Source organism: Euphorbia lathyris, chromosome 8, assembly GCF_963576675.1.
Source record: "Euphorbia lathyris chromosome 8, ddEupLath1.1, whole genome shotgun sequence".
NCBI lineage: Eukaryota > Viridiplantae > Streptophyta > Magnoliopsida > Malpighiales > Euphorbiaceae > Euphorbia > Euphorbia lathyris.
This window is the reverse complement of record NC_088917.1, coordinates 34,771,774-34,792,377: the sequence shown is the minus strand read 5'-3', so window position 1 is coordinate 34,792,377 and position 20,604 is coordinate 34,771,774. Positions and strand designations below refer to the sequence as shown.

The window sequence follows — 20,604 nt, the reverse complement described above, 5'->3', positions numbered from 1 at the left end:
AAGATAACCTCAAAGAAAACATAAGTTATTCAGTTAGATCCAGAAGCAAGCGGAGAAGGGGGTTGAGTTAATCTTTGACTCCGAGTCCCGTCAAAAACAGAAAAAGTGAATAAGATTACAGTGGAACACTGAATTACATTTACGTTACCATAGCAGAGATCGCTAAATAAACCAAAGAGAAAGCGACCCATGATTCGCATTGCCCTTCTCTTCTCTTCTCTTATTACCAGAGAGAGAAAGAGAAGAAACAAGATTAAAATGTAGGGAGAGAAATGATAGAGAGAGAAAGAGAAAGAGAAAGAAAGGGTAGTAGTAGAGTTGCAGGTTTTATTGCAGAGCTCTGCCACCAGTATTTTAACTTTTTCTTCTCTCTCTCTATCTCCCTGTTTTCCCTTTCTCTTGTTTTGTTTTCCTCTCTCTCTCTCTCTCTCGTAGATTTGGACTGGACGACACACTCTCTCAATGAAACCACTGTAATTTTACAGGCCTAACTTGCCAGACTCGATGTGATTGAACACCCAAGCTTAGCCTATTCTTAATCAAAACTTTCAGAAAAGAAAAGAAAGAAAGATAAAGCCTTTAGCCTCTCTTCTCTTCTCTCACTTCATAACTTCACTGCAATTGCAATTGCTACATCATTCAATGTCGGCGACCTTTAACTGTTTCCTTTCTTCTTTTTCCTCTTCTCCCTCCCCAGTTTAACTCAACTGGAAAAAGCCTTATTCTTCCCTAGTTTTAACTGAACGGGAAAGCCTCTATCTTTCTTCGCTTCAACCTTTGCTTTCACATTGTTGTGAAAGAGTAGGTGGGATTCACTGCTTTCATGAAATGAAAATAGGATAAGTTTTCAAGGGTACTTATGGCATTTCGCTTGGAATTTGTCCTCCTGGCTATTCTTCTTGGACTGTATTTTGGTTCGGTGGTTTCCGACGACGGTGAGTTCTTGCAGAGAGAGATAAGAGAAGAAAGTGGTGGAATGGAATGTTGATGCCAATTTCTTAATGTTTTTCCTTGAAACCAGCAACTTTACATGAGTTTTTTTTTTAAGGTTTTAAAATGTTGTCAACGTGCGTGAGGTTGACAAAGGGCCAATGTGCTTCACTTATCCTTATTTAAAAATTTCAAGAATGTTAGTTAAACAAACCTTATTTGCTTAAAAGTTCAAAGCTTTTTATCCCTTGAAGGAACCTGGTTTTTAGAAATCTCAGAGCTTTTATTATTGTTTATTCTGAATGTTATTTTTATATGAGACTGAACCCGGTGCTGTTATGTGTTGAAGGAGCAAATCTATTGGAGATAAAGAAGTCATTTAGAGATGTGGACAATGTTTTGTATGACTGGACAGATACTCCATCTTCAGATTACTGTATTTGGAGAGGAGTTACTTGTGATAATGCCACTACTAATGTCATTGCACTGTGAGTTCATATTCATTCTATATAGAATATCTTTGTTCAATGTTCATCCTTCATTTCTGTTCTTATTGGTTAGTTTTGTGTTGTTGCAGTAATCTGTCAAACTTGAATCTTGATGGGGAGATTTCTCCTGCAATAGGAAATCTCAAATACTTGGGTTCTATGTATGTACTATTTATTACTCCCATGCTTACTCTCTGATTTACATTTTTATGCTTTTGAAGGCTAAATCAATATGTTGAAAGTTTGTGAAATACTTCATCTCAGAATTTTTTAGGTTTTCTTAATGATTTCGTTTCAAAGAGATACTAAGCAATTTTTGCTGCATTTGGGTTTTTATTTGATTCTGAATTTAATTGTTGTTCTACACTCTTACAACTAGTGATCTAAGAGGAAACAGACTCTCTGGTCAAATTCCTGATGAGATTGGTGACTGCTCATCATTGAAAGTCCTGTAAGTGCAACTGTGAGAGGCTACCGCTATTTTTTATTTCTTTTGTTTGAGTGGAATGTATGATTTTGTTGGATCGCTTAACATTTGATTGTATGATATTATTAGTGATTTGTCTTTCAATGACATATATGGAGACATACCATTTTCCATCTCCAAGTTGAAGCAGCTAGAATTTCTGTAAGTTCTTTTCATTAGTATCTCTTTGCATTTGATAGCTGTTAGAACCTGTATTGTATCTTTTAACGGCATTGGTTTCAGGATTTTGAAGAATAATCAATTAATTGGGCCAATTCCATCTACACTGTCACAGATTCCAAACTTGAAAGTTTTGTAAGTTCCTTGATCAACCTTTTTTTTTGTTATGATTCTTTAGTACTCTGCATCTGAAAGTCTTATCTTCCAAATTGTGTTCCAGAGATCTGGCGCAGAACAAACTCAGTGGGGAGATACCTAGACTGATATACTGGAATGAAGTTTTGCAGTATCTGTAAGTGTAAATAGATATAGTTATATACAACATCTTTGCAGTTTTTATATTCTCTGATTTCACTATTTCATGATTTGTTCTCTCATTTTTAGTGGTTTGCGGGGAAACAATTTGGTGGGTTCACTCTCTTCAGATATGTGCCAGCTGACTGGGCTGTGGTATTTGTAAGTTTTCAGTAGCAAATGATGCTGTCACTATAAGAGCTTGCTCTTTTGCTTTGCATTTTTCTGCCCGTGTAACATGATTCTTCTACCATTGCAGTGATGTGAGAAACAACAGCTTGACTGGGAGCATTCCCCAAAATATAGGCAATTGTACTTCCTTCCAGGTCCTGTATGTACTTCATCCAGCTTGTTCAACTGAAACACGTTTAATGCATTGTGGTTTTAATTTGAAGTTACATTCTAATTTTTAACTTCCTGTCGTTAGGGACTTGTCCTACAATCGGCTGACAGGGGAGATTCCATTCAACATTGGTTTCCTACAAGTAGCCACATTGTATGTGCTTGCATATTTTCTCTAGAATGGTTGACAGCTTTGATTTATGTTAATGAGTAAAACTTGCTTATCAAGATTGTTCTTACCTCTCATTTGGTTCACTAGATCCTTGCAAGGTAATCAGTTAGAAGGGAAGATTCCATCAGTAATTGGCTTAATGCAGGCACTTGCTGTACTGTAAGTTTGTCAATTGTGATTTACTTGAATTTGTAAGGTTTCAATTTTTTTTTGTGTGTGTATTTACCTTCTTATTTGTAGCAGTTAATTCCTGTTGTTTTTCCTCATCTGAAACCAGGGATTTAAGCAGCAACATGTTAAGTGGATCCATTCCTCCTATTTTGGGAAATTTAACTTACACAGAGAAACTGTAAGTGTGTAATTGCTATTGTTGCATTTTCTTATTCATTGCTGTAATTTCCATCCAAGATAAAACTTGATTTTAATAATTACATACTATGATGTTCAATGTGTTTGAAATTGTTGTAAACCTAAGATTGCTGCATCATAGAGAACTGTCATAAAGTTTTCTTGACTCTCGATTATCTTTCGCCATGTCCTATGGCCACATGATATCTTTGCATGCCTAATCTAATTTTATTCAATCACTGTTATTTGTTAGGTATTTGCATGGAAATAAGTTGACAGGGTCCATTCCCCCGGAGCTCGGGAATATGACAAGGCTTCACTACTTGTATGCTCACTTCGCTATTATTTTTCTGTTGCTATACTTTGTGTACAGCATAAATGACATTCTTTTTTAGTTTCATGTCGCTCTCTGAACGAACTACGCTATCTTTTCCAGGGAATTGAATGATAATGAACTTACAGGACATATCCCACCTGAACTTGGAAAGCTTACAGATTTGTTTGATCTGTATGTTCTGTTGTAATAAAGTTTATTAGTGTTGAGTTTGAATTACATTATTAATAAAATGTTCCTACAGAAATGTTGCCAACAACCATCTTGAAGGACCTATACCTGATAATCTTAGCTCATGTACAAATCTCAACAGCCTGTAAGCAAATATTATATTTTCATCTTCATCTGGAGTGTTCAACTACTTTAAGGTGTTTATTAACATCCAATCGGTTATTAGCAATGTGCATGGAAACAGATTGAATGGAACCATTCCGCGAGCTTTTCAAAGACTTGAGAGTATGACATATTTGTAAGTTTGGTCCATTTTGGCATGATTTACTTTTTAAACACATCTTTGTATGTTTTTCTATATTGCAGAAACTGATCTTAACTTTCCTGAAATGCTGAATCGATTTTCTTCTTTTCTTTTCTCCCTTTTTTTTCTTCAGGAATCTATCTTCCAACAACATTAAGGGTCCTATTCCAATTGAACTTTCTCGGATTGGTAATTTGGATACTTTGTAAGTATTTTTAGTTTCATTGTCTTCCTCATGTTCATACCATCTGTTTTCATCATTAATTGCATCTAAAAAATTTCCCACCTCCACAGGGATATTTCTAATAACAAAATCAGTGGATCCATCCCTTCTTCACTTGGTGACTTGGAACATCTCCTAAAGCTGTGAGTTGAAATGCAAAGTAATTCCAGCTCCTTGCAATTTTTTACTTGGTCCTGACTCCTTTTTTCTTTGATAGGAACCTAAGCAGAAATCAATTGTCAGGAGTTATTCCAGCAGAGTTTGCTAATCTCAGAAGTGTCATGGAGATGTATGAAATCATTTCCTGTTTAGGATAAATAGGCTTTGATCCTGCTTTACCTTACCCTTTCTATCTTGTCTTTTGTGTGGCATTGTAGGGATCTTTCAAAGAATCATCTGTCGGGAGTAATTCCTGCAGAGCTTAGTCAACTTCAGAACATGTTCATGTTGTAAGTTCAAATTTAGGGCTTGACATTTATATTATTGGGAAGAAATGTACTGGTAAACATGAGCGTTCTACGGATGAAATCCAATCTATAAAATTCTTTATGTTAACATGCTTTTAGAACTATAAGAATTAGAAACAAGCCCATTATTTGCAATTCGTAGGCATACAAGTTTCAAGTGATAATGACATTATTATTCCCATGGGTTTTTGATTGTTCTATATTTTATGTAAAATAATGCAGAAGACTAGAAAACAATAATCTTTCAGGTGATGTGATGTCTTTGGTGAACTGTCTAAGCCTTACTATCTTGTAAGTGCTCTATCTGCTGCAGTTTGATTGCTTAGTTTGACATCACTGCATTGTTTCATTTAAAGAAATTTGAATACTTTTCTGCAGAAATGTTTCATACAATGACCTATCCGGTGATATTCCCACCAGCAATAATTTTTCAAGGTTTTCGCCTACAAGGTAAGGACGTTTAACTGGATCATTTATATTATGTGCAACTTATATAGTATATTGGTATATGATGTAGAAATTGGTCCATTGCAGTAACATGTTTCTTTCAGCAAGACTCTCAAATCTCCTATTAAACTTGTCTATCTTTTTATGTGTAGTTTTATCGGAAATCCTGGTCTTTGTGGCTATTGGCTTAATTCTCCATGCAGTGAATCTCATCCACCAGAACGAGGTATTCTTGAAACTTGACAATTTTCTTCATGTTAATTTCATTGGTGTGTTGAAGCCACAATACAGCTTACACACCCTCCATTGTTTTGCTGAACAATGCGTGTTTGGATCATGCAATTTATGGAGTGGCTCTTGAATGTCAATATTAATTAATTTAGAATCCCGAGTTCCACATTCAACTTACATTTATCATGATTGTGATAAGTTTTATGATCACAATGAAGGAAATAACAATTATTTAATTTTACTTGTGAATGCATGCCCTACAAGGCTTGAGGCTTTTCAACTGTGGGTGCCAAAGGATTTGTAATAATTGCTATTGCCATTATCTATGCAGTTACAATTTCTAAAGCTGCAATCCTTGGGATTGCCATTGGTGCTCTTGTCATTCTTCTCATGATCTTAGTGGCAGCTTGTCGACCGCATAATCCAACACCTTTTCCAGATGGATCTCTTGACAAACCAGGTAACTTTTGTAATTCATCATGCATTTATGGTCCCCTCAATTCCTAACTGTACAGGGCTGGTCTCCTGGAAATGGTGAAAGCTAATACTCTTATGCTTGCTGAACAAACAGTCACTTACTCAACACCAAAGTTGGTGATCCTTCACATGAACATGGCACTCCATGTGTACGAGGATATCATGAGGATGACTGAGAATTTGAGCGAGAAGTATATAATTGGTTATGGAGCATCAAGTACTGTGTACAAATGTGTCCTTAAAAATTGCAAGCCAGTGGCTATCAAGAGGCTCTACTCTCACTATCCTCAGTGCTTGAAGGAATTCGAGACAGAACTTGAGACAGTTGGAAGCATCAAACATCGGAATCTGGTCAGCCTCCAAGGATATTCCCTGTCCCCTTCTGGGAACCTTCTTTTCTATGATTATATGGACAATGGCAGCCTGTGGGATCTACTTCACGGTGAGTTTTGTGCATTGTTGCATGTACCACAAAATTGACAAGAATCTTCTTCCAAGCATTATGTAGATTCTTGTGTTTTACAACCTGTTGTTTGGTTCAGGCCCTACAAAGAAGAAAAAGCTCGACTGGGATACTCGTATTCAGATAGCTCTTGGAGCTGCTCAGGGGCTGGCATACCTTCATCATGACTGTAGTCCGCGAGTCATTCACAGAGATGTCAAGTCATCAAACATTCTGTTAGACAAAGATATGGATGCTCATCTTACTGATTTTGGCATTGCAAAGACCTTATGCGTATCGAAATCTCACACTTCCACCTACATTATGGGAACCATTGGTTATATAGACCCTGAGTATGCACGCACTTCCCGTCTCACCGAAAAGTCTGATGTCTACAGTTACGGAATTGTTCTGCTTGAGTTGCTAACAGGAAGAAAAGCTGTAGACAACGAATGCAATCTTCATCAACTGGTTGGTCATCTAATTGTCCTACAATGTTTTTATGTATGGAATTTAGAATGTTGTTCTTTAGATAATCTGCTATTTTATATCTGCGCATCAGATCTTGTCCAAGACAGCCAACAATGCAGTAATGGGAACTGTTGATCCAGAGATAACTGCTACATGTAAAGATCTGGGAGCGGTAAAGAAGGTTTTTCAGCTAGCACTGTTATGCACCAAGAGGCAACCATCAGACAGGCCGGCTATGCACGAAGTGACTAGAGTCCTGGGAAGCCTGGTGCCAACCACATGTTCACCAGCAAAGCAATGCACACCGGTGGGGGTGGGGGCAGGGGCAGTGCCAGGGGCAGCACCTCTATTGGCATCAGCAAAAGTTTCATGCTACATGGATGAGTATGCAAATCTAAAAACTCCACATATGATGAACTGCCCTTCAATGAGCACCTCAGATGCTCAGCTGTTCTTAAAATTTGGTGAGGTAATATCACAGAACAGTGAGTGAGTGAATATAGGATGGATAAATCCAAAAATGGGAATTGAATTAGTAGATGTTCTGGTTTTATTTACCCTGTTGGTAAGTGAGGAAGTAGGAGTGTATATTAAAGATGATGTATGAATTATTGTAGGTAAGAAAAAAAGAAGAGAACTTTAAGTGAGAATAGTAATGGGAAAGTGGAAGTATAATTAGTCCTTGAATGTATGATGCTGAAAAATTTGTCATTGTCTCAGAGGGACCACAGAAGTGTGGTGTGGTGTGGGTGGATTAACAGGGTCAGGGTCAGGTCTCTGCGGAGCGTACGAGGCAGTGTATTATACACCAATAATTGACTGCCGGGCCTTAACTATAGGCGTAGTCTCAACCAGCTGGTCCCTGAGATCACGTTATCATTTAAAGAGAGGACAAAACCTCTTAATTGCAACATGCAGTAGGGTATAAATAACGGACGTCTGCATGTAGAGCCTCTACATAAAGCCCTGCTTCTTCTGACACTACTGGACCTATAACATCCAACTTCTACTTTAATACCTTCATTATTATTTTCTTCATTTTCAAAACATATATTCTATAATATAGGTATAAGGTGAAAAAAGAAAAAGAAAAAAACTTTGAGGGTCAATAGCAATTTTATCCTAATTTAAAATGATTTAATTTTAATTATAATTTTGACGTGTCAAGAGCAATTTTATTTTTAAGGTTTATGAGTTTTTAAATTTTTTTTTATCCAATACAAAATATAGGTTATTACTATTTGATTTGATTGTTATATCAACCCTAATATATGATTTGAATTGTAGTTAATATCATACTCATTTTACTATTTGGTATTTATTATTTTTAAAATAATATTAAATTTAGATTTGAAAAAAGAGAGTATAAAAATTGCTTAAGGTCTCTAAAATGCTGGAGATACCCCTGAGAAGAATATTATTTAGTGAAATTACGTATGACAATATTTTTATTTTTTTTTATTTTGTAAATTGTATGTTTAATTTATTTTTAGAATTAAAAATATTATAAATTTATCTGAATCACCTAATAACTATATTGTATTGGGCCAGAATCAAATCCCCGAAGTCCCCAAATTGGTTTGGACCGAATTTTTAGAACAATCCAATTCTGGAGATTTATTATTTCAATCCAATCTTAGAGATTTTGGTTTAGCAATCTCCGAATTTCAATCCAATACTGGATATTCATAAATAGTTACTTATACATTAATGATTAATTAATGATTGCATTCTCATAATTTTAAACCATCTTTTTAGTGCTCCAACATTATTATACAAAATTATTTAATTTGAGTAACTCGACAAAATTATATACAAACATTAAATAATTATTGTTTTTAGGAAAAATTACATCAACCTTGATTTAATAATGTTGGAAATTCTAACAATAATAATAATAATGGTGAAGCTCTTAACCTGTTGGTTGAGAGTATACATGTTCATGGGCTGGATCGGGTTGGGCTCGGACCGGGCTTGTCATATAATTACGTTGTCCAAGCCCAACCAAGCTCCACTATATTTGTATCGGGCTCGGGCCGGGCTGGGCCAAGCTAAAAGAACTAATTCCAAAGCCCAACCCGGCACGACCCAACTAATATTTTTGTATTTTTTAAAAATTAAAATCAAACTAAAAAATTATACTATAAATATAAATAATAAAATATAATAAACTAAAGTTTAGAGGATTATTTCAATAAAAATCAATTAACACAATCCTAAATAATAAAAAAATATATTTTTTTGATAGTAATAAATTAAATAGTAACAAAAATATGTACATGTTCACCAATTCTATATGGTTTGGAAATTTTTACGTTGAAGAAATTTAATTTTTTTTATTTTTGGAATATAAAATTTATTAAACTATAAAAGTTATTAAATTAAAATTATTATTAAAATTTCGGGTCGGGCTGGGCTGAGCCTGGGTTTTGAGACAAATCTCAAGCCCAACCTACTCTATATGCGGGCCTAAGCGGGCTTATTATGAAACATATACGTCCAAGCCCAGTCTTTGAAGAGCCGGCTTGGACGGGCTGGGCGGGCCAATGGACTTTTGAACAGGTCTACCTATGACTGTAGAGGTCATGAATTCGAATCAAATGGGGTGGGGCGGGGGTTTTTTCTTTGTCTTTAAGGTAGGGGTGACAATTTATACACGAAAACACGATTTATAAACACAACTCTATGAACATGATACAATTGGCACGAAAATCATTTCTTAACATCTATATCATATATAATGATATGGAACATGTGTACGAGATAACATGATATTGACACGAAACACCATGGAATTGCTACATCTATATAAATGTTTTATTTGATTCAGTTATTATTGTCAGTGGCGGAGCCAGGACATATAGGTCAGGGGGGCTAGACCGTGGACAAAAAAAAATCAATGGAGCAATTTAAGAAATTTTCCCCAAATTATGGAGCAATTTAGAAAATTTTCTCCAAATAATCTCCGGATAAATTACACTCATGGTTATTGAACACCTCAAAACGACCGTTGACGGGTTCAAAATAAAAAATTTGAAGAGTTAATGATATTTTAATGAAATTTTTTATTTTGAGATTATTAACGGTCATTTTTAGGAGTTAGTTAAAATTGAGTGGCCACTGGTATTAAAAAGTATACAGTTCAATAGTTATACCGTTAAAAATTAAAATTCAATTACCACAATGTGAAAATAGGCAAACTTCAATGGCCATGGGTGTAATTTACCCATTTCTCTTCACTCCTTTTCTTTGTGCGTGAAAATAAGAAAAGAATGTTTATAAGAAAAAAAAAAAGAAGGAGAGTAACACTGGGTCCCAAAACAATAAAGAGGTGGAAAGGGAAGGGCAATTTCGTCCTTTCCACCTCTTTATTTTTTAAACCCTTAATTCCAAAACGATTTCGTTTTGGCATTAAAGTGTTTAAAAAAAATAAAGAGGTGGAAAGGGCAATTTCGCCCTTTCCACCACTTTTGCAGCAACAAAGAAGAAGAAGGTTATGTCTTCTTCTTCTGCCGCCATTGCTGGAGGGGCTCCAGCCATGGCGGTCCCCTGGCGGAATCATGTTTAAAAACCTCTTCCATGGGGTTTCCGACGGGGCCGGAGGATCAGCCGACCCTCCCCGCCCTCTCTGGCTGCGTCCCTGATTATTGTTTACTATTTACTATTATTGTTGTTGATAGCGGATAAAGATTCAATCTGAATCATATATTTCATATCTACTATTTAAAGTAAAGAACTATAAGAATAAGAAACAAAATGTTAGATATATAGTATTTTACAGAGAACATGAGAGATAAATAATTCATAGTAAATAACATCTTATTACATGAGTTTCCAAAACTCCACTAAACCTCCAAATTGCAACTTGTTGGAAATATGCCTTAGTTAATTTATTAGCAGATAATGTTTTATTTAATTATTTGAATTCAGGAGAAGTTATTCATCTATTGCTTATGTTTAGGAGAAGTTATGGAAGTCAATTGTAACTAATGTTTGTATTGCTGTATAAATTTTCTGAAATTCAATAGAAGTTAGTGTTGGTTCCAAACTCTTAAATGTTAACTACTACAAATTGGTATCAGAGCAAATTATCTTGAGGGATCTGTGAGAATGGAAGCAGATGCAGTATCTTTTAATCAGGTTGCTGCACCAGTTTTTGATAGTCAGAATTAGCAAGCTTGGGATACTTTGAAGGGTCTCTATCATGGCAATGATAGAACAAGATGAATGCAATTGTTAAATCTCAAAAGAGATTTCGAGATTTTGAGAATGGAAGAAAAGGAGACTCTACAAGAGTTTTCTGATAAAGTAATGACGGTGATAAATAAAATCTTATTGATGGGAGAAGATCTACCCGATAGCCGGATCGTAGAGAAGGTGCTTGTAAGTTTGCCCGAAAGATTTGAGGCAAAAATTTCATCTCTGGAAGATTCCAGAGATATCAGTCAAATTTCCTTGTCTGAATTAATCAATGCTCTACATGCACAAGAGCAAAGAAGAAGTTTAAGAAAAGAAGGAACCCAACAAGTAGTTGAAAGTGCTTATATGGCAAAGGGTTCATCTTCAAAAGGAAAAACTCAGTCCAAATGTGCTATTTGTAGCAAGCCCGATCACCATGAAGACGATTGCTGGTACAAAGGGAATCCTCAGTGTTACAAGTGCAAAAGGTTTGGGCATATTCAAAAGAATTGTAAAACCAAGTCTGAAGAAAGTGTCAAGTTGACACATGTTGCCGAAGAAGAAGAAGAAACATTGTTTTGAAATTGGTGAGATGTGCACCAATATGAAGCAAATTGGTGAAATGTGCACCAATATGAAGCATTTGGAGAGAAGTGCTCCAATTCTAGAATGGTGATGGGAAGTACATCGTCAAAACAAACTTTGAATCAAGATGTCCAATTCTAGAATGGTGATGGGAAGTACATCATCAAAACAAACTTTATTTGAGAAACAAGTTGGGTGTTTGTAAATACTAAGGCAATGAGGAGTTTGTTGGAAATATGCCTTAGTTAATTTATTAGCAGATAATGTTTTATTTAATTATTTGAATTCAGGAGAAGTTATTCAGTTATTGCTTATGTTTAGGAGAAGTTATGGAAGTCAGTTGTAACTGATGCTTGTATTGCTGTATAAATTTCTTGAATTTCAATAGAAGTTAGTGTTGGTTCCAAACTCTTTGAGTTGGTTCCAAACTCTTAAATATTAATTACTACATAACTTATAATTATATAATAATATAAGTGACTTACCAAATTTAGTTGATTAGTTACTGATCAGGTAAAATCTACATTAATATCTAAATTCGTCTTTCTTTTTATAAGACTTCATAATTTATTTGAGAATCACAATAATTATTTATGTCGTGATTTATAATATAGTTTCTATATTCAGTTTTAATTTCATTATTGTCTTGGGCTTAAATAGAAGTGTAAATAATCTATTAGTCCATGAAATTTTTGAGTAAATTATACCAATGGTATCTGAACTATATCTTAATTCACATTTTGATACCTGAATTACATTTTGTCCCAAAAATATACTTTAGCTATTAGTAACCAGACAATTTAATCTATTTTAGCGGTGACTAACAGTCAAACTCAGAGGTTGACTAATTTTAATTAAAATTTAGGACCCACAATATACTCAACTAACATACAATTATAAAAATACTTTTTAATTAAATATAAAATACTACTCTCTCCCTTCTTGATGGTCTCTCTCCCTGGCTATCTCTCTCTCTCTCTCCTTGCTCCTTGCTCCTTGCCGGTCTCTCTCTCCTTGCTCCCATCTCCATTGAGAACCCGAATATGGAAACAAGCTACAGTGATTTATGCCTAGAGAATGAGAACGAAGAGATGAAATATGAAATTAGCAAAAACTTCCTAAGGTCGACAACAATTTACAACAATCAATCTCTCTCTTTCTCTCTCTTTCAGGATTAATAATCGTCTCTAGCTGAAAAGTTTACTTGACAACCTTTGATGAAGATTTCATGAGTGAATGACACCACAATGCTTTTAGATATGCAATTTTCTGTAAGAACATAAAACGTTTGACATTGAATGAATGAAATTCAGCGTTTGTTATTCTGAGAAAGAGAAGATTGATTACGGTATACCTGAAGCCAATGCGAGTAGATCGTTTTCAGTGATGGTTGCTCGATAAAAAGTTCTTCCGATTTTGGTTTCCCATAAAGCTGCAAGCTCATTCATGTTGTAACAATTGCTGGTTGGTCAGAAATGGACGGACTTGTTACTGGAAGTTTTTCTGCAAAAGGATCATTCTCCATCTTCCACTTCATCTCCTTCTACTCCGCTGAAATTTCACAACGCCTGTTTTCTAAGAGATTGTTGAACCAATTCCTAGCATAATGCCTTTTACCTTCATTATTTATGTCAAATTGATTATGAACCAGCAAGAGAGAGAAGCAATGAGAGATGGGGCAAGGATTGAGAGCATCAAAGAGGGAGAGGGTAGTATTGTATATTTAATTGAAGGGTATTTTTGTAATTACATGTTAGTTACGTGTATTGTGGGTTCCAATTTTTAATAAAAATGGTCAACCCTTGCATTGACTGGTCAGTGACCGGTAAAATAGACTAAATTGTCCAGTCATCGTTAGTTCATATATATTTTTGTAACAAAGTGTAATTCAGGTACCAAAGTGTGTATTTGGATATAATTCAGGTATCATCAGTGTAATTTACTCTAAAAATTTTATACTACACAAATCAGTCATTTTATTTAAAAAATGCATTATAGTTTCTGAATTTTTCAAACACTACTAAAAAATACATATTTACTAACGGAAAATTCCGTCTAAACACCTAAATTTCGTCAGTAAATTGATCTACTGACGGAAATTTGACAGGACATGAAAGATTTATTCTGACGGAATGTTGATGGAACACTTTAGGTATTCTGACAGAATATCCGTCAAAAATGCTGACATTTTTATTGACATTTCATTTCCGTCAAACTTGTCTAACGTTTCCACTAAACGTCAACGGAAGTTATTCCATCAACATACTTATTTGTCAAAAATGTGTTACTGACGGATATTTCTGTCAGTAATAGTGAAAATTTGGAAAAAAAATAATTCAATAAATTATCATAATAAATAGATAATTATAATTTGGATTGAAGGAAGCTACTATAAAAATATAAATCCAAAAATCATAAGAAATGTATATTATTATTTTTTTTATCAAGTGTCAAATACCTATTATCTTAATTGCAAAATGATAATTAATTCAACACAACTAACAAATCAACAAGCAACAAAAAATTATCATATCAATACATAAAGAACAATAGGGTCAAAGAGGATTAGCAAATTAGAGATTGACTTATGGTCATGCATGTTCTCTTGCTCATTGCTTGTTTAGAGTGTCGTTAACAGTAAGAAAACATAACAAAGAGAACATATATTCTTCACAACAAAACAGAAATGGGGAACATTTATAAACATATTGTCTATGAATTATAGAGCAAAATTAATTGAAACAAGTGTTGAGGAATTTCCGTAAGTGCACGGTTTCCTTGTAATAATAAAAGATATTGATCCCACGAGAAACAAAGTTATTACTATCACTTTTATCTGTTTTTTTACAGTAAATCAGAGTTTCATTAGATTAAATCATCTGATTCTAATAATCTAAACTAGACTACAGTAAACTAAGAACAACTTTGATAAATAAAACGGAATGGATGTGCTTAAAGTACGTTTTCATAAATATTTTTCTAACATTACAGGCTAAGTTAATTATTGTTTCCAATTTACTTTCTCGATATACATCAGAGTCCTTTATAATTCATACGAAGCATTAATTCCTAGTTCTCACATAGAGAATTAATTTCACTGTCATATGAAATTATAAGTATACAAGTTAACATACGACAATCATTCAGTAAACTCGATCTCTCTAGCGAATACCGAATGATCAATTCCTTATAATCTTAGTTAGGATCAATCTCTCAATTTGTTTCATAACTTAAGAGTATCAATGAAAAGATTGAAAACATTCATATAAGGAAACTCTGTAATGGAATTTACTGTAGTAAATGAAGAACACTCGAATGTTGATTTGATTGAAAAATTGTAACTCATGAACATGAACATAACATTAAACATAATGTGGAGATTCAAGAAAGAAAGAATGAAGTTAAAGGGAAGGATGATCTCTCTATCCTTTACATGTAGTCTTCTTCTTTTTCCTTTATATCTCTGTTTCAAAAATTCAATTGTAACTGATTAGTTGTTCTCTGATTCTTCTGTAATAATTCTCAGATGTAATCTCCCTGTCTTTTCTAATTCTAGATTTGACTTCTTTAAATAAGGAAATGAAAGCACCCCTCTATTGAGACATGTTTTTTCAAGACACCTTTCTATAAGGACATGTCTTTTAGGATGATAAGATGCAATTTTTGGGAGAAGGTAAGTCTTCTGGAATAATATGATCTTTAGAATCTGGAAAGGAAATTATTTGGTGCAACATCTGTGACTTATGCAAAATCTGGAAATTGTGCGCTCGTGCAATCTGGAATTTTAGCTTTCTTCATAAGCTTGACTCCTTTTGCACTTTTTGTTGCAAGTTCATCCTAAATCTTCTTAATTACATGCAAAGTAAAATAAAACACGTAATGAAGATATGATCTTTGAATTTATTAATGAATGTTCGGATTATTTAATAAACAAGTCATTATGGTACTAAAAATATGAAGTTTTTGGGTTCATAACAAGCACTCAAATAATTATATATCAACAATGATGTTAGCGTATTACCACCACATTAGTAAGTCACAATACAATTGTTTCCAATCCAAACATATACTTCACTAAAAAATGTCAAACTCCTCATGAATTGTGGAATTCATAAAAAAAATTGCAATAATAAATACTTGGAAGTTAATTGAAGACATGATTAATGGAAATCACTTGTAACTAATTACCAGTATGTTTCTATATTTATATTAGGGAAAAGTACAAAAATAAACCCTGTGATTACACCTATTTTTGAACAACATCCATGTGGTTTAAAAATTTACAAAATGGTACATTGAGGTTTATTCTGTTAGCAAACACATACCAAATTGACTAACAGTGTTAAAAGTCAAAGGAAAAAGAGTTAATTTGGTCCTTATATTTATTTATTTTATAAATTAAATCCTCTTATTATCTAATTATCACAAAAAAACCAAAAATAAAAAATAAAAATCAATTACACCATCTTCTCCATCTCTCTCTAATTTTTTTATTTTTTTCTTCTTTATCTCTCCTCTCTCTCCTCTTTGTTAATTTTTCTATGAAATCCTACTCCATCTCACAACGTTCCTAGCAATTATTCGAGCACTGGATCCTCTGTTTTACTTCTGATAAACGAAAACACCGACAGAATTGAAGCTAAAGTTCTGATATGCGGAGGAGCTCCGAGAGGCTCGTATCACCGAGCGGAAACCAGAACCTACATTGCTGCAACTTCAACATGTGGTCGGCTAATGGTCAGTGATCAAAACCCTAAATGGACAATGGAAACCATGCCTACAAGCAGAGTAATAAGCAATATGATTCTCCTACCTGCCGGTGATGTGATTATAATAAACGGTGCTCAGTCCGGCATGGCAGGGTATGACGACGGCCGTAATCTTGCAACAATTCCACTCATATAACGTTCGGATGGCCTCTCTACCTAGTGTTTCTCGACCATGGAGGCGGCGTCGATCCCGAGAATGTACCATTCGACAACGATTTTGCCTCCAGACGGATGTGTTTTGGTTGGAGGAAGTAATCTCACGCCAAGTATAACTTCACTGCATTATTTCCAACTGATTTAAGTTTAGAGGCGTTTTCACCGTCGTACTTGTCACCGGAGTACAGCCCTATACGGCCGACGATTTTGTCTTTGAACAATAGATTAGGATAAGGAAACAATTGATTTGTGGTGAGATTTCATGTTGAAGAGTTTTTATCATAAGAAGTTTTATCTATAAGAATAGTTTTGTCGTCTTTCACTACACATTCGTTTTCCATGAATCAAAGGATGGTGATTCTTCGGTTGCTTTTGGCTTCATCTGAGTCGTCTAATACGCATACTGTGGATGCTCTTGGACCATCGAAGGCTGAGATTGCACCACCTGGATACTAGTTGTTGTTTGTGGTTCATGCTGGCAGGGCCGGCTCTAGGGGGGCCGCCTAGGGCCTCCGATCGGAATTTTTTTAAAATTTGATAATTATTAAAAAAAATTATGATAAAAAGGTATATAGATTTAAATATATAACAAAGGATACTGCTAGGCTGAATGGTAAAGGCATAGTGGAGATGCTTATAAGGATGATGGGTTCAATTCCTTGGATTAGCATTTTTTTTCACATTTTTTCTTATTTTTTCTTTCTTTCTTTGACAACACGAATGTATAAATTATTACTTTGTTATTATAGTTATTTTTTATTTTTTAATAAATTACAAGATGAAATTCACTTATAAATTGTAATTTGGTGCAAAATGTTATTTAGACTCTGATTTATTTAAAATTTTAATATTTTGACACAAATTTATTATTTGATCACATTTAGACCATAAACTATTTAAATTGATGAAATTTTACTCAATTTTGATGATTCCTTGGATCAACATTTATTGGTTCATTTTTTCTCTTATTTTTTCTTATTTCTTTTGACAACACCTGTACTGATTTTTTCTGAACTTTTTTTCATATTTGGAAACAATGTATAAACTATTATTTTGTTATTGTAGTGATTTTTAAATTTATATTTTTTTAATTACAAGACGAAATGCACTTATAAATTACAATTTGTAATTTGGTATAAAATGTTATTTAGACTCTAGTTTATTTAAAATTTTAATATTTGGCCACTAATTTATCATTTGGTCACATTTGGACCCTATACTATTCAAATTGATGAAATTCTACTTAATTTTGATGAAGTCTTGATAAAATTGTTTTCTTATGATATGTGGTGATATTTTGACATATGGGCTTGAGATGCCGTACGTTTTAAAGTTGATTTATCCAAATAATTAATGAGATTAAAACAAGAAAACAAATCTCTAAACTAAAATTTATCAAGTCTAGTTATCAAAATATCATCATATGTCAATAATTCTATTAAGTTTCCATCCAAATTGGATTGAAATTTCACCAATTAGGATAGTTCAGTGGCCAAATGATAAAATTTTGGATAGATCAAGCGTCAAATGACAAGATTCCTTGGATCAATCGATGTCCAAATAGTGATTTAAGCCCGTAATTCATAATAAATACGCGACTCAACCAATTTTTAATCTCGAAGATAAATTCTTCTCTTTCTTTCCACAGAATCTTGCGATTAGGTTCGAGTTCAGCCGTCCAAGATTAATTTCCAGAAATTAATACTTTGTCGTCTGCTTGCTTCTCGTATGGCTGGTGAGAAGAAACTTGATTTTAAATATATAAAAGAAAACTCGATTTTACATGTACAAAAGCAAGAAGAATAATAATTTCTTAGCTTTATGTTATTATTATATGACTTGAATTGTAGTTAATAATTTATTGATTTTACTATTTAATATTTATTATTTTTAAAATAGTATTAGATTTAGATATGAAAAAAATACACAATACGCCTAGGGCCTCCAAAATGCTGGAGACGGCCATGCATGCTGGTATACCTAGTAATGGTGCATGGGTGAAGATAGGGTAATTAATGGTTGATTATATGATGTATAATTTATCTAAATATATTAAATTTTTTCTAAGTAAACTTTAGTGTTGCAATTTATCATCATATACAAAGTTTTAGATATTGTTGGAGATGGAGTAGGATTTTAGAGAGAAATTAACAAAGAGGAGAGAGAGAGGAGAGAGAAAGAAGAAAAAAAATTAAAAATTAAAGAGAGATGGAGAAGATGGTGTAATTGATTTTTATTTTTTATTTTGGGGTTTTTTGTGATAATTAGATATAAGAGGGTTTAATTTATAAATGATAACATCGAGATATTATCCTGAGGACCTAAAGAGATATTCATCTCAGAGTACGCCACGTAATGATCCTCAAAGGGAAGCTGGATGGCGGATCTCCATGAATCAGCTCCAAGAGATCCGCTGGCGGATCTATAGGGGCGGATCTCACTATTTGTCTCTATAACGGCTGGCCGCCAACTCGGCCATAAAAGATCATTAATGAGTTATTAATTAGCTAAACCGCCAGGTTAAGGATAACTCATAATCGCCATTAATGAAGCATTAATGGAGACTTTCTAGTTACCTGAAGGTTACAAACCTCCAGCTATATATAACCTGATCCCCTAGGTTATCAAGGTACATACATTCTCATAATTCTTGTCAATTCCGTTGGTTTTCTTGATCCATCTTACTGACTTTGGCATCGGAGTGTTCCCGGCCGATCCCAACGGCGCCTCACAAGGAAGTACCCCGATCAAGGATTTTTCTTCAAGTTAATATTGGTGCGGTGAACGTGGAATCCTTAATCAAATAAAGGGTTTTTCATTCACGCTGAAAACGCAATGTCCGACGAGGGTCAAAATCCCTCCTCAGGGATGGAAACGCCGTTAGTTACACCATCTAGTGCTGGTCGCGCTGGGACAACTGCTCCTATAACGCATGTCGACAGTAACATGCCTACAGCTGCTTTTATCAATATGTGTGCTCAAGATATTGAGGCACGATATGGACTTGAGATAGGGAATCGCCTTCGAACATTCATGACTCTTCCTCATCGTTGGAGCACGACGTCTACATCGACCGTTTCATCTTGGCCTTTAAACTTTGGCCTTGGACCAGGTGCCTATAGCTCTTCGTTCCTTCAAGCTCACAACACGGATTCCATGATAACTGCCACGGCATCTGGTGGCGAGCGACCGATTATTCGGGAGTTATTTCCTGGTGAAGGAAGTCAAAGAAATGATACGACTCTTCCTGGCGGATCTGGGGGTCTGGGGTTGAATCTTGGTGGGTCCAATGTACCCAGGCATCCGCGGACGAATTTATCCCTTGGCGGATCTAAAGGGCCAACTCATAAGAAGCATAGAAAAGAGAAAGGTAAGCGGACCAGGTCACCTTCGCCCCGAGGAGCGAGATCCTCCCGTCGTGGCAGATCGCCCCCATCTACTGGCCGTAAGCGAAGTAAAAGGCCAGAAAAGACATCCCATGCAAGTGGTCCACCATCGCCACCGCTTTCAGGAACTATTAGTCATATCCCGTCGGGAGGCCAAGGGGGAGGAAACGGTCCGACTCCCCCAGGTGGAGGAAACGGAGGAGGAGGTGGTGGTGGAGGAGGAGGCGGAGGAGGAAGTAGACGCGGTAATGGAGGAAGGCGTTCGCCATCAGATCCATCGTCTGATTCAAGTTCTTCTTCTTCTTCTCCTAGCAGATCGCCACGAAGAGGTCGTCCAGGGGCGAATCCAGAAAATATTGATGATAGAGTTAGAGCCTTGGTGCTCCGTATGAATGAAGAAAATACTAGGCATAATCCATTCGCCAATAGGGATTCGCCTTTCGCAGCTTGGATTGAAGCGGAGGAAACAGACAGAGCCTTTAAAATCCCCAATCTTGCGATATATACATGAAATGACAATCCAGAAGCTCACGTTAGAAAGTATCGAATACTGCTTAGACTCAATCGTGCCACCGAGCCCGTGCTCTACAAAATGTTTGTTACCACACTGGGGGGCCCAGCTTATTTGTGGTTTCAATCTTTACCTCCAGGTTCGATAAACAGCTTTGATCAATTGAGCAGGGAATTTTGTGCTAAATTTGCTGGCTGTATTCCTCCAGTTGTGAAATCTGGAAAGCTTTTT

The 20,604-nt window shown here is 35.0% G+C and overlaps 1 protein-coding gene and 1 pseudogene across 1 annotated transcript; both read left to right on the top strand.

Moving 5' to 3' along the window:
* Window positions 1–237: 237 nt before the first annotated feature.
* On the top strand, window positions 238–7,474 carry LOC136202580 (LRR receptor-like serine/threonine-protein kinase ERECTA). Its single transcript, XM_065993286.1, has 27 exons — window positions 238–935; window positions 1,280–1,418; window positions 1,508–1,579; window positions 1,798–1,869; window positions 1,975–2,046; window positions 2,128–2,199; window positions 2,285–2,356; window positions 2,449–2,520; window positions 2,618–2,689; window positions 2,786–2,854; window positions 2,960–3,031; window positions 3,150–3,221; window positions 3,474–3,545; window positions 3,657–3,728; window positions 3,799–3,870; window positions 3,952–4,023; window positions 4,163–4,234; window positions 4,324–4,395; window positions 4,470–4,541; window positions 4,630–4,701; window positions 4,942–5,010; window positions 5,098–5,169; window positions 5,319–5,392; window positions 5,729–5,857; window positions 5,969–6,316; window positions 6,417–6,787; window positions 6,879–7,474. The coding sequence occupies exons 1-27, from the start codon at window positions 860–862 to the stop codon at window positions 7,278–7,280; spliced, it is 2,973 nt and encodes a 990-aa protein (XP_065849358.1). The 5' UTR covers window positions 238–859; the 3' UTR covers window positions 7,281–7,474.
* Window positions 7,475–16,096: 8,622 nt separating this feature from the next.
* LOC136203917 (aldehyde oxidase GLOX-like) lies at window positions 16,097–17,170 on the top strand (annotated as a pseudogene).
* The last annotated feature ends 3,434 nt before the right edge of the window (window positions 17,171–20,604 follow it).

Bases quoted from the DNA above. Each gene is read 5' to 3' on its own strand.
- LOC136202580 (XM_065993286.1), top strand. From the start codon at position 860: ATGGCATTTCGCTTGGAATTTGTCCTCCTGGCTATTCTTCTTGGACTG. The intron at 2,855-2,959 runs GTATGTGCTTGC...TTGGTTCACTAG, and splicing joins TTCCTACAAGTAGCCACATT to ATCCTTGCAAGGTAATCAGT. The intron at 4,542-4,629 runs GTATGAAATCAT...GTGGCATTGTAG, and splicing joins CTCAGAAGTGTCATGGAGAT to GGATCTTTCAAAGAATCATC.